We start from the raw sequence: 14,605 nt of genomic DNA, 5'->3' as shown, positions 1-14,605 counted from the left end.
AAACTAAACCTAAACCCTAAACTAAAAGAATGCATATGCAAAATGTCTAAACAAATATTCACTGCACTGAATGTGCAAAGTTTAGTTCATTTATTTAAAGTTATTTTTTTCTTTTTAGTATCTTGCTGTTGTCTGAGATTTGCAAAAGGACACCAAATTAACTATACATTGTGTAATGCAGGCAAGCTAGTAAAGTGTTATACAGGTAAACCTCATTCCTCTGACCTCAAAAAGTGCTCTTGCGACAGTTGTAGGGCGTACTCTTACTAAAAGTGGTTAAACCCCCTCTCTTGCTCGATGGCCTGCACTCACACTGCATCTTTACCTTCCGAGCCTGAGCACGCTTTCTGGCTCAGCACAGTAGAGTGCTTTAGTTATACTGTTTTGTATTATATTAAGTCGTTTAGGATGCAGTGACACGCAGTCAAAATTTTTTGATGAACAGATCCACAGTTTTTAACGCTCATAAGTTGTCATAAAAGTCCTTGTACTGCATGTATTAGGAGGTTTCCTGAAGGCATCAGCTGACATGCAGTGAGGGGTTTTCATCTTTGATAAACTACGACAGTTCACGTTCACTGAAAAGTAAGAATGAAACAGAGTCTTAAAAGTGATGTCTCATCTTCAGTTTCAGGCTCAGGCACGCTTTGCACTCACACTACAAGCGTACCGCGCCAAAGCTCAACCGAACCGTGCTCTGACACACCTCTTCCAACAGTGCCAGGGCTGACCAACTGAACCGCACCTAGGCCCGATTCAAAGCACTTATATTTGTCAAACGAACCGAGAAATGCACAACGGCACAGTTCAGATAGCCTAGTGTGAGCCCTTAGCCTCCTTGTTAAAGCAACTGACTTCCAAAGCAAAACAATTCCAAACACAACGCATACGCTCAAGCACCGCAAACCATTCTGTGTTGTTCATTGAGCGTGACATTTTTTGTCGAAATTTAATAGCGATGCCTTTCACAAATGAAAGTAGACGTAACGGCTCGAAACTATTCATTTTCATTTCCTCATTCCCTTGAGAGCTTTTTAAAATGAAGAGAGGACAAATCATGATCGCAGTGAACGTGCACTTTTCTCCCGCACCCTTGCATTAACATCCGTTTCAGTAGTGATTAATGCTGGCTGTGGCGGAACATCAATATATGTGGTAATCAGATGAGCATCACTTGAACTTTTCTCACCAGCTTTGTGATTCATAACGGATGGAAAGGGTTTCATGACTGGTCACAGGGATTGATTAAAAAGGATTTGCACTCACACACACACACACACACACACACACATACACACACACACACACACACACACACACACACACACACACAGAAATAAATATGACAGACAGCATCTCTGTAAGTGCACTGGAGCCCAGCTAACAGCTGTAGCGTCATGGCAGACAGAATGCAGTCTGTCAACAGCAGACAAATTCAAGGCCGTTCCCTGCAGCGTCAAGTCAGAAGCTCATAAAGCGATGACTCAGCGTGGGTTCAAACAGCCTGATCTACAGAACCCCCGACTGCCTCTTGTTATTTACACCTTTATGTAACACAGGAGCAACAAAAGATTTGTGCATGAAGGTAAATAAAACAAGTTAATGTTTAAAAAAAAAAAACTTCAACTTCTAAGCAAATGGAAACTTGTCTGCCCTTTGGATATTAAAATTCTATTTATTACTTTATTTAAATATAGCAACACGGTGGTTCAGTAGGTAGTGCTGTCGTCTCACATCAAGAAGGTCGCTAGTTCGAGCCTTGGCTTGGTCAGTTTTCATTTCTGTGTGGAGTTTACATGCTGTTTGAGTTTACATGAATGCTGCCTTGTGTGTAAATGCAGAAGGAAGACTGTCAAAAGAGCGCGTGCACGACTAGAACGTGCTGACATGAGACATCTGCTTTAGCCAATCAGAACAGTCAGACTTTTTGAATTCACTGGTAAAGTTGTTCCGGAAATTTTCCAGATATTTGTCGGTATCAGTGTGTGAAAAGGGCTTTTTTTTTAATTGTATAATAGAAAAGTAGCTGGAATTTTTAAATGCTTACAGTAAAATTCTGCAAACCACATCTGCCATTTTTTTATTAATAATTTTCTCTTTTTTTTTTACAGTGTATGTTTCCCACGACCATCCAATCAATTGCTGATGAAGTAAAGTCCCGACATTTCGTTTTGTCTTACTGTTAATACATGATGTTGATAAATACATGCAAACAATGCTTCAGTCTACTATCCTAAACACTGACCACCCTTTTGGACAGTTTAACTTTTACTCTTTAGAGACCCAGTGGTATTTCTTCTGTGATGAAGAAGTGTGAAGGTCGTGCATGTTGTGAATGAGTGATGAAAGACAGAGAGAATAGGGAAAAAAATAGCATCAGGTTTAGAGCCAGTTCTGGAACAAAGTCAAGGTTAATCATATCTTAAAAAAAAAAAAAGAAAGTGTCAGGAAGCGAAAAAAGGGCACTTGACCATTTCATTTCCAGAATTTTCTTTTTTAATGGCCTTTGAACTTCCTCCGACATCAGCATGCAACTCATTCCAATAAGAGTAAATGTAAAACTCAGAACAAAATATAAAGATGTCAAGTCATTTAAAGGTGAACTGGGACTGACTAATAAGAAGGTTGCGACTAAGAACGACTAAGAATCAAGAAAATTTGTCCTACTATCAAAACTGAAAAAAAAAAAAAAAAATCAAGGTAGTTCTGCTTTAATAACATTTATCTTAAGTGTGTTTTGGTTCATTTTAATCCTCACCAGCCATACCCCTGAAAGCCAGTGACAACTTTTTTCAATAGATCGGTTTCTCCACCCACTCAGAAATCTCATAGAGCACAACAGTCGGGCTTCAGAAGTAAAAACCTCTATTCATTTTCTCCTTAGGGAAATTTGATTCAGAAGAAAAATCAATAAACCTTTTAAGATAGGCCTGCTATGAGCTCTGAAGTTGTTAATCAATTATATATATATATATATATATATATATATATATATATATATATATATATATATATATATATATATATATATTTTTTTTTTTTTTTTTTTTTCTCTGAACCCACTTGTTCACATTAATTCAACTTCTTTTTAAAACAATTATGTTTCATCTTAAGAATGTGAGAAAAACTGCTATTATTCTACCAATCAGAGTCACCGTTAACAAAGCTCTCCAAAATAAGATCCTTAGCCCCACCCATTTATGGAGCACTATAAATGATGTACATTAGCGTTTCCTCTTGGATTTTTTCCAGTTGTGGAGGCAGGCCTTTTACACAGACCTTCCAACTACCTATGTCGTTATTTCAATGACAAATGTTGTGAGCAAAGTATTACAAATCGACATCGCACTCATATGAGCAAGCAAAACTGATTTCCTCTGTTCGTGCACAAAACTTCTTGCACGCCCTCAGATGTACACTGCTCAAGCACAGATTTTCTCTTAAATAAACACTGCTGAAGTGTGATTTAGTGCAGAACCATAGATCTTTATCTATAAATTAAGTACAATTATGGAAATTGTGCTCACCATAACTGAAAGCCCTGTCGTGTTTGCGGGCTTTAACGCATCACGCAGCCCTGTCGGTCAGTCGGTTGATCAGAATGTAACCTTAAAGGGTTAAATAACACACAGCACAACTACAATTACAGAAAAGTTTGCTCTGTTATAATTCACTTACATTTTAATATGTTTTATTTGCATTATAAACCGCTATAATAAAAAAACAGCAACAACTGAAGGTTTTAAATGAGAAGCTGTAATGTAGCCTTGGCAGGAATGAATTGTGGTGAGATGCCCAGCCATGGAAGAATTAACGTAGCGGAAACCATAAAAATGTATGCAAGTGTTATTTAATTGTATTATTCACAATGCTTTACTGGAACGGGCAGGGCTAAAGATCTCTTTTGGTGCACTTTGCTTTGATAATGTTTTGGATCTGCTACTGTTATTTTTCTACATTAAACCTGCTTTTAGTAAACAGCCATATCTTAATTGACTTTGAAATTTAAAGTGAGCTGATTAGTTTTGTTTATAAGTCATTGAAGAAGACAAAACGCGGCCAGCACTAATGCACTCCATTGGTCTAGAGCAATGTTTCCCAACTCTGTTCGTAAAGGCACACCAACAGTACATCTTTTCAACCTCTGCTTAATCAAACACACCTGAATCAACTCATCAGAACATTAGAAGAAACTCCAAAACCTAAAATGAATGGATTGGATAAGGCAGACATTAGGGCTAGGTGATTATTCTACATTCAGAGCCTATAATCCATCTCATTTTTCCAGGTCAATTTTTTTAATTACTTTCCCTAACATGTGTAGAGTCACGTGACCCCACTCTTTTAGGCTAATTTAAACTTGTGATTTATACTTACTATATTATTCTAATATTATACTTCAGCCAAGCACATGAGTACAGTCCGACTCAGCCTTCGCATACCTGCGCACTTCTCCAAAAAAATAACTACACATCACAACATGCAACGCAAGCTTTGTGATTGGACGGTTTGGTAGCGGTGACGAGGGTGGGCAGAGTTTAGAGCTGCGTTTTAGGCAAGTAATGCACCCTATATCAAAAAACTCTCACTTGCAATACGTCATTATATTTACTGTACAAAGCCTGTAAGTGAACTACATAAACATAAAATAAATAAATAAAATAATTGTTTATTAATTGTAATCGCGTTATAATGCTCAATTAATCGGGATTTTGATTTTAGGCAAAATCTCCCAGCCCTAGGAGACATCCAAAATATGTACTGTTGGTGTGCCTCCAGGAACAGGGTTGGGAAACACTGGTCTAGAGTGCAGCTTTTGATCGGCTGTGAATCTGTCAAGTTGTGGTGCACTTACATCTGCGATGGAGTGTGCAGCATATGTTCCAGTTGTGTCGAGCAGTTTAAGAGAGGTGCTTGGCATGGTTGTGCTCTGCCTAATGGAGTGAAGACAGTGTTTTGGGGGCTCCAGCAGCCCTGAGCCAAAAACTGACTGATGGGGCTGTTTTCCAGCACTGCCTCTAAATGAACGGCATGCTCTCTCATTAGATTAGTGGGTAGAGAGGGGGTCGTATCACTCACAGACAGCGCTCACATGATCCGCCTCATTAAATCTACTGTCTGGGCTTCCCCTTATCAGTCACTGGAATCAAGCCACCAAAACCTGAAATCAGATTCAGCTATTCTTCTATTCCACATCATTATTTCTCCCTTTACCTTCTCAAACCCTTCAGGGGGGTTTCTGCTTTTAACTCTCATTTTCTTACTACTTTGCCCTCTCTTGGACTGCATCCTTCACAAGGCCTTCTCACATTTTGACTTCCCGTGCTTGACTTCATCTCTGCTCCACTCATTAGTGATGAGCGCCGCACTCTTGCCTGTTTCTCTGCCATGCGAGAGGATTTCAAAAGCCGTGACAAAAAGCTCAGCTAGTACACCCACTCACAGCCTGCAACCCGTTTACACCCACCCAACCGGCACATCAAACACATCCACATATGCGCGTGCTTAAGACAGACACGCAGAAACAAATGCTGCTCTCCGCAGTGCTACTCGCTCATCCTGCAGTTTGCAGAAATAGATGGACAGCACAGATCTATGGCAGGTGGATCAGGGGACTCGTTCATTATGAAATTGTGATGATAACTCTGATGATTCTTTCTCCGCTAATTAAATGAGACAAGAACATTCTAAATGAAGCAAAATAAGATGCAGCAATATGAGGAAAGGAATGAAGTGATGAGATGAGATGAAAAAGAGGTGAGATCAGAAAGAAGATGAGATGGGATGCAAAGAGATGCATACATGATAAACAGAAGAGATTGAGCAAGACAAGACAACATGAGGTAAGATGAGACAAGATATGAGATCAAAATGAAAAAAGAAGATAAAAAATAAATTAGAAACTCGATCAAAGAAGAACAAAACAAAAACACGAAAAATGGAAGATGAGAATAAACAAGAGATGAGAAGAAAGGAGACGTGGTAACATTAGAATAGACAAATACAAAACCAATCCCAAGAAAAAACTAATCAAGAGAGATGAGAAAAACAAAAAAAGGGGAATAGATATGAGATGAAAAGAAGAGGCAACATTAAAATAATACAAAACAAGCAATAAAATTGGAGAAATTAAAGGGCACATATTTTACCCCTTTTCCAAGATTTAAGATAAATCTTTAGTGTCTCCAGAATGTGTATGTAAAGTTTCAGCTCAAAACACCCATCAGATTATTAATTATACCTTAAGCAAAATTGGAATTTTCTGGTTTGAACACAATATAGTTGTTTATGTTGCCTGTGCCTCTCTCAGCCTCAGCTGTGTCAGATAAAAAGCACAGTGACAGACATAAAGGAAGCAGACTACAGTACACTACTTTCCCATGATTATTTGATATATTGGTTGTGGAGTTATTTCAAGCCTTTCTGCAAAGATGATTCACACACACTCTCACACGTTTAACTTTGCAAGTTTTTTGTACGCAAATGTGCCAGTTTTTTGTACGCAAATGTGCCAGGATACTTGTTAATATCCCTGCTGTATGTTAATGTACAAAATAAACCTGATTTAACTTCCTGAAACCGGGATTGAACCATCTTCTTTTATAATTCTCCTGACATGCAGCTGTGGTGACGAATTACATCGATTTTCCTATCTTTACCTTACTTTATTACAAACATGCACTGTTTTAAAAAAGAATTTCAACTTGTAAACAAAACAAACACAAACAATTAACAAATAAATCAAGAGGGATGAGATAAAACAAAAAAAAGAAATAGAAGGGAGAAGAAAAGAGGAGGCAACATTCATTCATTTTCTTCTCGGCTTAGTCCCTTTATTAATCCGGGGTCGCCACAGCGGAATGAACCGCCAACTTATCTAGCAAGTTTTTATGCAGCGGATGCCCTTCCAGCCGCAACCCATCTCTGGAAAAGGAGGCAACATAAAAACAATAAAAACAAGAGACAAAACTGAAGAAATTAAACAAATGAGAAATTATCTAAATTGAAAACAAGGGAAGGCCACATCAGAAGGGACCAAAATAAAAAAAAAAACAGATCAAGAGAGATGAAAGAGGAACAGAAAGCATAAGAAAAGATGAGGCAACATCAAAACAATAAAAACAATAGACAAAACTGGAGAAATTAAACAAATCAGAAGAGACCAAAACAAAAAAAAAACAAAAGAAAAAAGAAGAATAGGCATGAGATAAAAAAGATGAGGCAACATTAAAACAATACTAAACAAGCAGCAAAACTGAAGAAATTAAACAAGGAAAGATGAGAAAAATTGAAAGAAGGTAAGGCAACATCAGAAGAGACCAAAAAAAAAAGAAAAATCAAGAGAAATGAGATGAAACAAAAAAGAGGGATAAAAATAAGAAGAAAAGATTAAGCCACAATAAATCATGACAAAACAAGAGGCAAAACAGAAGAAATAAAATAAGGAGAGATGATAAGAATTGAAAGAAGAGACCAAAACAAAAAAACAAACAAAAAAAGAGATGAGATAAAACAAAAGAGGAATAAAAATAAAAATAATAAATAATAAAATATAAGGCAACATTAAAGCAAAACAAACAAACAAAAGATGATATAAGATGAAAAGGGAACAGTGTGACAGATGAGACAACAAGCAAAACAATAAAGAAAATAACATGAAGTAGGAGAGTGGTTGAGAAGATAAAAGACCAGATGAGATGACACAAACCAAAACAAAAGATGAGGAAAAACAATAAACAATAGAAAATAGAAAAAACAAAATAACACAAGGTGGAGAAATACAAGATCTAAGGAACTGGGTATTAGACAAAAGGGGTAATAAAAAAAACAGATGAAATTAATCAGGATGAGAGAGGAAGAGACTGCAGAAGAAGAAATATCTTCACTCTCGCTTTTTCCTCTGACTCATTCCCCGTTAAGTTTCAGCTCATCACTCATTCCCCTAAGCGAATCAAGAGAGGGCAGGTACAGAACAGAGGTACAGAGGGGGAGGAAGGAGAGAAAATGAGCTGCGGCGCGAGTACACCAGCAAACTAATGAGGGACCACAGGAGGCAAGAGAGAACTTGAGAGAAAAGTGAGAAAATGAGTGATGTGGAAATGATTGTATGTGTATGAAAATATTGCAAAGACGAAAGTGAGCAAAAGATAACAGAGAGAGCAGATGAGCCACACAATAGACCATAAAGGGATATAATTATGCTATTAAAGTGTACTCTTCCAACATATGGCTCATTTACCACTCTAATACAGTGCATTCAAGTCACCAAACTAAAATTACACTGAGCAGCAGCTCAAGCTACAGGTTGCAATAATAACCGCGGTTGTTTGGCAGAATGTTCTGTAATTCTAAACCCAATATCGCATATCGCTTCCTGCTATGACCACAAGGAAATATGCATGTGTATATATTTAAACCATGCAAAATCCATCCTAATAATACTTTGTTTTGCATCCTAGTCGCTTTCACGTTATCACTATACAAGACCCCTTTATGACTTACAATAACTCTCCTGCACAGCCCATGAAGAATGACTCATGAGCATCATCCACAGACTTTATTTATTTAAAAAAAAAATTGAGCCATCGTGCTGAAAATGTCCCCCTGGCAGCCACAAACAATGGCATACACTAAGGGAATGAGTCACTAACGCAACACACACACAAGCCAAAAACAAGCTATAATATCAATTCATTCAAAGAGTCATGTATTTAATGCCACACTGCAGCAATTGAACACTTTTTCAGTGAGGTTTACAAACTCCAAATCAGTTTGGCGAACTCATGATGTGTGAATCCCCAAATCCGCTCGAATGCAAACACACCCAAAGATGTAAAGCAACAGTTTAGTCCCTAATGCTGATGCGCTCTGATTATCACCAGGAATGAAGCTTTACACTCATATCATGCACTTGAAGAACCATTAATGCATCACCTTACCTTGAATCTGCCATCAGAGGCTCACAGGACTGAGTAAACACAGCAGTGCTGCATGAAACGACTGGTTCACCACGAGTGAGGAGAGAGCATCGCTCGGAGAATTAGAGGGAAAGAGAGAGAGAGATCTGTGGAGGGAGGGAAATGGATGAGAGAATGTGAGCGAATCGTGAGGAGAGGGAGAGATGGGAGTGTATGTGTGTAAGAATGCAGGTAGTAGTTGTAGTAGTTGCTATGGCATTGAATACGTTCTGACTCTGTATGATGGGCTTGTGTGGGGGTATGGATAATTTTTCAGACATAAAATTGAATAGAGCCTCAAATGGCAACCTTACAGCAGATTTATGGCACAGGCACACACATATATAACAGTAGAGCTTAATAACCTGAGGGGGGAAAAGCTGCTCTATTGGATTTTTTCTATTTAAATGCATGCAAAATTCTGCAGATTTATGGCCCTTATTAAAGCTTTTATATAAAAGGGGGCTTGTGTGCTGCTTTGGTTCAATGTTAAAGAAGTCATATGTGAACATGGACCACAAAGCCAGATTTATGTTCACAAGTATATTTTTGGCATGGGTCAGAGTTTTTCTTTTACTGTATCATGTTCAATGAAGACATTTTATACATTATCCTAATTATCTAACATTACATTTCATACTAATCGTAATTATTGATTAGTAATAAACTTTGCTATGAACTTAATTTGAACTTTAAAGATTTTTTTGGTAGTTCGATTTTTTTTTATTCCTCGGAATCCAGACTATTAGTCGTTCCTTGGTCAAACATTGTCCGATCTTAACAACATATACATCAATGAAAAGCTCAAGTATTCAGCATTAATAATTTATGAAATTAAGATAAGTGACATTGTGACTGGTTTTGTAGACCAGGGTCACATATGTATAATTCAGAAATCATTGTTAATACTGTAGTACCAGTGGCAGTTAGTGGGGTATACGCACATGAACTTTTAATTTTCAGACAGCCAGCCCAACGACTCCCTGTGAACTTTCAGTGTCTTTCCATTACAAAATGTTTAAGATCTGTTTTCTTTAAAAATCAGTGATCTTTACTGCCTGATAGATAGACGATATAAAGTGGGTCACAGACTGAATAAGAAGCACTGCATTTAAGAGTGGTTTATTTATAAACTAATTTCAAGAGGATCACATGTTTATGATCAACACGGCTATCACCTCAATAGCTCTGTAATCTGCTCTATTAGATGGTTACGGAAGCATTATAAATAACCAAAGTTTTTCACTACAGTTATCTTTGTCCTTGAGTTCCCACCCCCCTTCCACCCCTACTTCCCACCCTTTTTTCAGATAGGGCGACAGGGTGGCCCAGTGGCTAGCACTGTTGCCTCACAGCAAGAACAACGCTCGACAAACCTCCTATCGGGCCAGTTGGTGTTTCTGTACGGAGTTTCTATGCTCTCTGTGTTTGCATGGGTTTCCCCTGGGTTCTCCGGTTTCCTCCCACAGTCCAAAAACATACACCATAGCCAATCGACTAAACCAAATTATCCCCCAAGACAACCCTAGTTTACAGTTCTCTCACAGCGACAAGCAGGGGAGTTCTGGAAACCAAACTGAACTCGGACTCCGCCCTTCTATTGGGAGGGAGCCCCGGGCTCGAGGATATTACGAGACACCATGCCAATTATGCTTTTTTGATTATAAGCCAAGTGTTCACTCTTGAATTGCATTTTCCCAAACAATCTCTTTAAAATATTAACATTTATTTTACACAAGTATTTTCAATGGAGTTTCTGTGCTAGCCTGCTGCCACTTATGGCGCTATACTTTACATGGTCTATCATCTCGCTTTGTACTTGAACAACTAAATGAATGCTTAAGCCTATTTAATGGATTATATTTTAATTACATTAAGATGTCAATGCTGTAAAAGGAACCTTTTAAAATTCAAAATAGTCACATTAAACTTTCACCGGAACTTTACTGTTGGCTGAAAAACACTGTGCATATAGCCCATTGCATGCAGTTTATTGACAAGATGTTGAAAGTTAGTCAATGCTTCAATTTACTCACAGCAACTTGTTTTCTATTGATTTTATTAAAGTAAAAAAAAAAATTGACACTTTTTGCCGTGATATATTGATAATGAACACCCAAACGTTCTCCACATCACAGGGCATGATGTTTAGATGGATATATACATTCATCCTGTGCACTTTACTCTTTAAAACAAAATAAATAGTCTAAAAAAAAAATACAACAGTAAGAAAACAACAGTTAAAAATGCATTTATCATTGAGATAAAGTCAAAAGTCAAAACAAGCTCTGCAATTCATTGGCATACTGTCAAAATATTACATAATTCAAAATACTCTGTTATGATATTTTCAATATAAAGTATATTTAAGATAAAGTGTATTTATATTTAAGGACTATACAGATCTGGCTATGTGAGACTACAGTTTGAGTGAATCTCTCTTCTTTGCATGAAAGTACAGTGCAGAATCAGCTATCACAAAAACAAATCTCTGTAGATTTTTTTAAATACAGTGTAGAAAGTTGGGTCTGATATGAAGATATGATTTTTTTTATTTTGCTATAAATTGTTTACACGTTAGGAATTTCACAAAAGTTATGTGAATTAATAAAAATTACACTGATATTAAATATTTTCTAGATAAAAAATAATCTTTTTTTTACACCAGAGGTGTCCAAACTTGGTCCTGGAGAACCGGTGTCTTTATCTTGTATTGCAACATTAAAGCAAAGAAAGCAAACAGAGCTCAACTTCTGTCCTGCAACACAATGAGAACATGGATCTGTTCAAAGAGGAACAACAGTTATATGTTCACATGCAGACACATGTGACTCACCGGCTATTAAACAGCATGTGCTCAATGCAGTCGGACACCACTGGGGTTCAATCAGATCAATGTCCACTCACACACACACACAAAGCACTGGAGTAACATCAATAAAGCGGCTTCATAAACAGCACATCATAAAAATGAGGAATAGAAGAAGCAGATGATGAGTTGAGTGGAAACGACCTAACTTCAAATATGCGGCAATTTACTGAAGATGAAAGTGTGTGTTTCCTTTTTGCTTTTAAAAGGTTTCACTTACACTGCAAAATAATCTCTGCCAACAAGCTGTATTTTGGATTTTAGGCCAATTGTCACATTTTTAAAGACTATGCATGCCAGTTGCTTTTTTGTTGTTGTTGTTGCTGATATTTGAGATTTAAAGAACCGAAATGTGTATTCGACTCAGACAATTTGCCCTTGCATATATTCTTATGTACATTTTTTGTCTTTCTAATGTGTGTGGGGTGGAGTATGGTTTGTGTGTGAGTCTGTATCTTGTATTGCTAACAGGTATAGCAATACCAGTAACATTTGACCTTGTGGGAAATTTATTTTGGTCCCCATCAGGAAACGGCTCATAAATCAGACAGAGTTAAGCATTTTGAAAGATTAAAAATACAAATTGCTTTTTGTGTGAGCTGGGTTTAGGGGTAGGGGTATAGAATATACAGTCTACAGTATAAAAAAATTACGTCTATGGGAAATCTCCATAAAGATATATGCATAAAGAAGATGTATAAGTGCGCACGCGTGTTCATGCATTAATCTTCCTTTAGGCTTAGTCCCTTTATAACTGAGGGGTTGCCACAGCGGAATGAACCGGCAAGTTATCCAGCCTATGTTTTATGCAGTGGATGCCCTTCCAGCATTTCCAGCATTCCCAATTTAGCTTATTCAATTGACCTATACCGCATGTCTTTTGACTGTTGGAGAAACCGGAGCACCCGGAGGAAACCCATACCAACACAGGGAGAACATGCAAACTCCAGACAGAAATGCCAACTGAGCCAGCTGGGGCTCGAACCAGCGACCTTCTTGCTGTGAGGCTACCCATTGCACCACAGTGACACCCTGTTTAGTTAATTTCCTTTCATAAATCTAGTTTACACTATAGGTACAAAAATGATTACAAAATAATCAAGAAGACCTCCAGGACAAATTTCTTACCACTGAAATCCATTAAGATGGCAATAATTCATCCCAGTGGCATTTAAGCAAAAGGTCAACCACTCTTTCTTAACAGGCTTCTATTTTGTTGACAAGGGCTTCAAAATTGTAACACAAAAATAAAGTTAATAATAATAATAATAATAATAATAATAATAATAATAATAATAATAATAATAATAATAATAATAATACATTTGTACAATTTTAGCATAATTTTAAGGCATGAGAGAATTTAGTTTTATGTTTTGAGATCAGCAAACCAGATTCTCTAAAATTATGTAAAAAGGCAAGACACTGCCAAAAAACACTTCCTTAGTGTGGCTGATTAATTTAAGAATTTGAATAACTTACTACAAGTTTTAGTTTTAAAATTTTCTAATATTTATGCTTAAAATGCAAATGAAGGATTGCTTAATTAAACGTGCCTTTTGCTTAAATTTTGAGCACAACATTTTTCTGATATAATATTTTTACAGAGTGGATGTACAGTATTTACATAATTCAGAAAATACTGCACAAATAATTTCTATAGAATAAAATGTTGTATATAATCAGAAATATACAGTTGAGGTCAGAATTATTAGCCCCCCTGTTTATTTTTTTAAATCAATTTCTGTTTAACGGAGAGAAGATTTTTTTTCAACACATTTTTGAACATAATAGTTTTCATAACTCATGTCCAATAACTGATTTCTTTTATCTTTGCCATGATGACAGTAAATAATATTTGACTAGATATTTTTCAAGAAACTTCTATACAGCTTAAAGTGACATTTAAAGGCTTAACTAGGCTAATTAGGTAAACTAGGCATGTTAGGGTAATTAGGCAAGTTATTGTATAACGATAGTTTATTCTGTAGACTAATGAAAAAACATATAGCTTAAAGGGGCTATTTTTTTATCTTAAAATCTTTTTTTAAAATGTAAAACTGCTTTTATTCAACCCAAAATAAAACAAATAAGACTTTTTTCCAGAAGAAAAAATATTATCAGACATACTGTGAAAATTTCCTTGCTCTGTTAATTTCCTAAATTATGTTTAACAGAGCAAGGAAATTTTCACAATATGCTTAATAATGTTTTTTTTTTTTCTGGAGAAAGTCTTTTTTGTTTTATTTAGGCTAGATTAAAAGCAACTTTAATGTTTTTAAAACTATTTTGAGATAAAAAATAAATAAATAAATAAATAAATAAATAAAATATAAATTATTTGCCCCTTTAAGCTATCATTTTTCGATATTCAACAGAACAAACTATCATTATACAACAACTTTCCTAATTACCCTAACCTGCCTAGTTAACTTAATTACCCTAGTTAAACAAATAAATATCACTTTAAGCTGTATAGAAGTGTCTTGAAAAATATAGTATAGTAATATATAAAAGAATATATATAAGATAAAAGAAATCAGTTATTAGAAATGACTTTTTAAAATTATTAAGTTTAGAAATGTGTTGAAAAAATCTTGTCTCCATTAAACAGAAATCGGGGGAAAAAATAAACAGGGGGGATATTAATTCAGGGGGCCAATATATATATATATATATATATATATATATATATATATATATATATATATATATATATATATATATATATATATATATATATATATATATATATATATATATATATATATATATATAT

The 14,605-nt window shown here is 35.9% G+C and overlaps 1 protein-coding gene across 18 annotated transcripts in view; it reads right to left on the bottom strand.

Moving 5' to 3' along the window:
• Positions 1–14,605, bottom strand: part of rap1gap2a (RAP1 GTPase activating protein 2a) — a 161,441-nt gene that overhangs the window by 139,312 nt on the left and 7,524 nt on the right. For 17 of the 18 annotated variants that reach the window (XM_087283092.1, XM_087283113.1, XM_087283116.1 and 14 more), the window contains exon 1: positions 8,940–9,016. The exons of the other annotated variant lie outside the window; for it this stretch is intronic. In XM_087283092.1, the coding sequence (XP_087139218.1) occupies positions 8,940–8,953 (14 nt within the window). In that variant the 5' untranslated portion in view covers positions 8,954–9,016. Of the gene's footprint in view, positions 1–8,939; positions 9,017–14,605 lie in introns of those variants that run through there. 18 annotated transcript variants of the gene reach the window in all.

The sequence above is a fragment of the Danio rerio genome, chromosome 15 (assembly GCF_052040795.2).
Source record: "Danio rerio strain M-AB ecotype USA chromosome 15, GRCz13ab, whole genome shotgun sequence".
Classification (NCBI taxonomy): Eukaryota; Metazoa; Chordata; class Actinopteri; order Cypriniformes; family Danionidae; genus Danio; species Danio rerio.
This window is presented reverse-complemented; position numbering and strand designations above follow the sequence as displayed.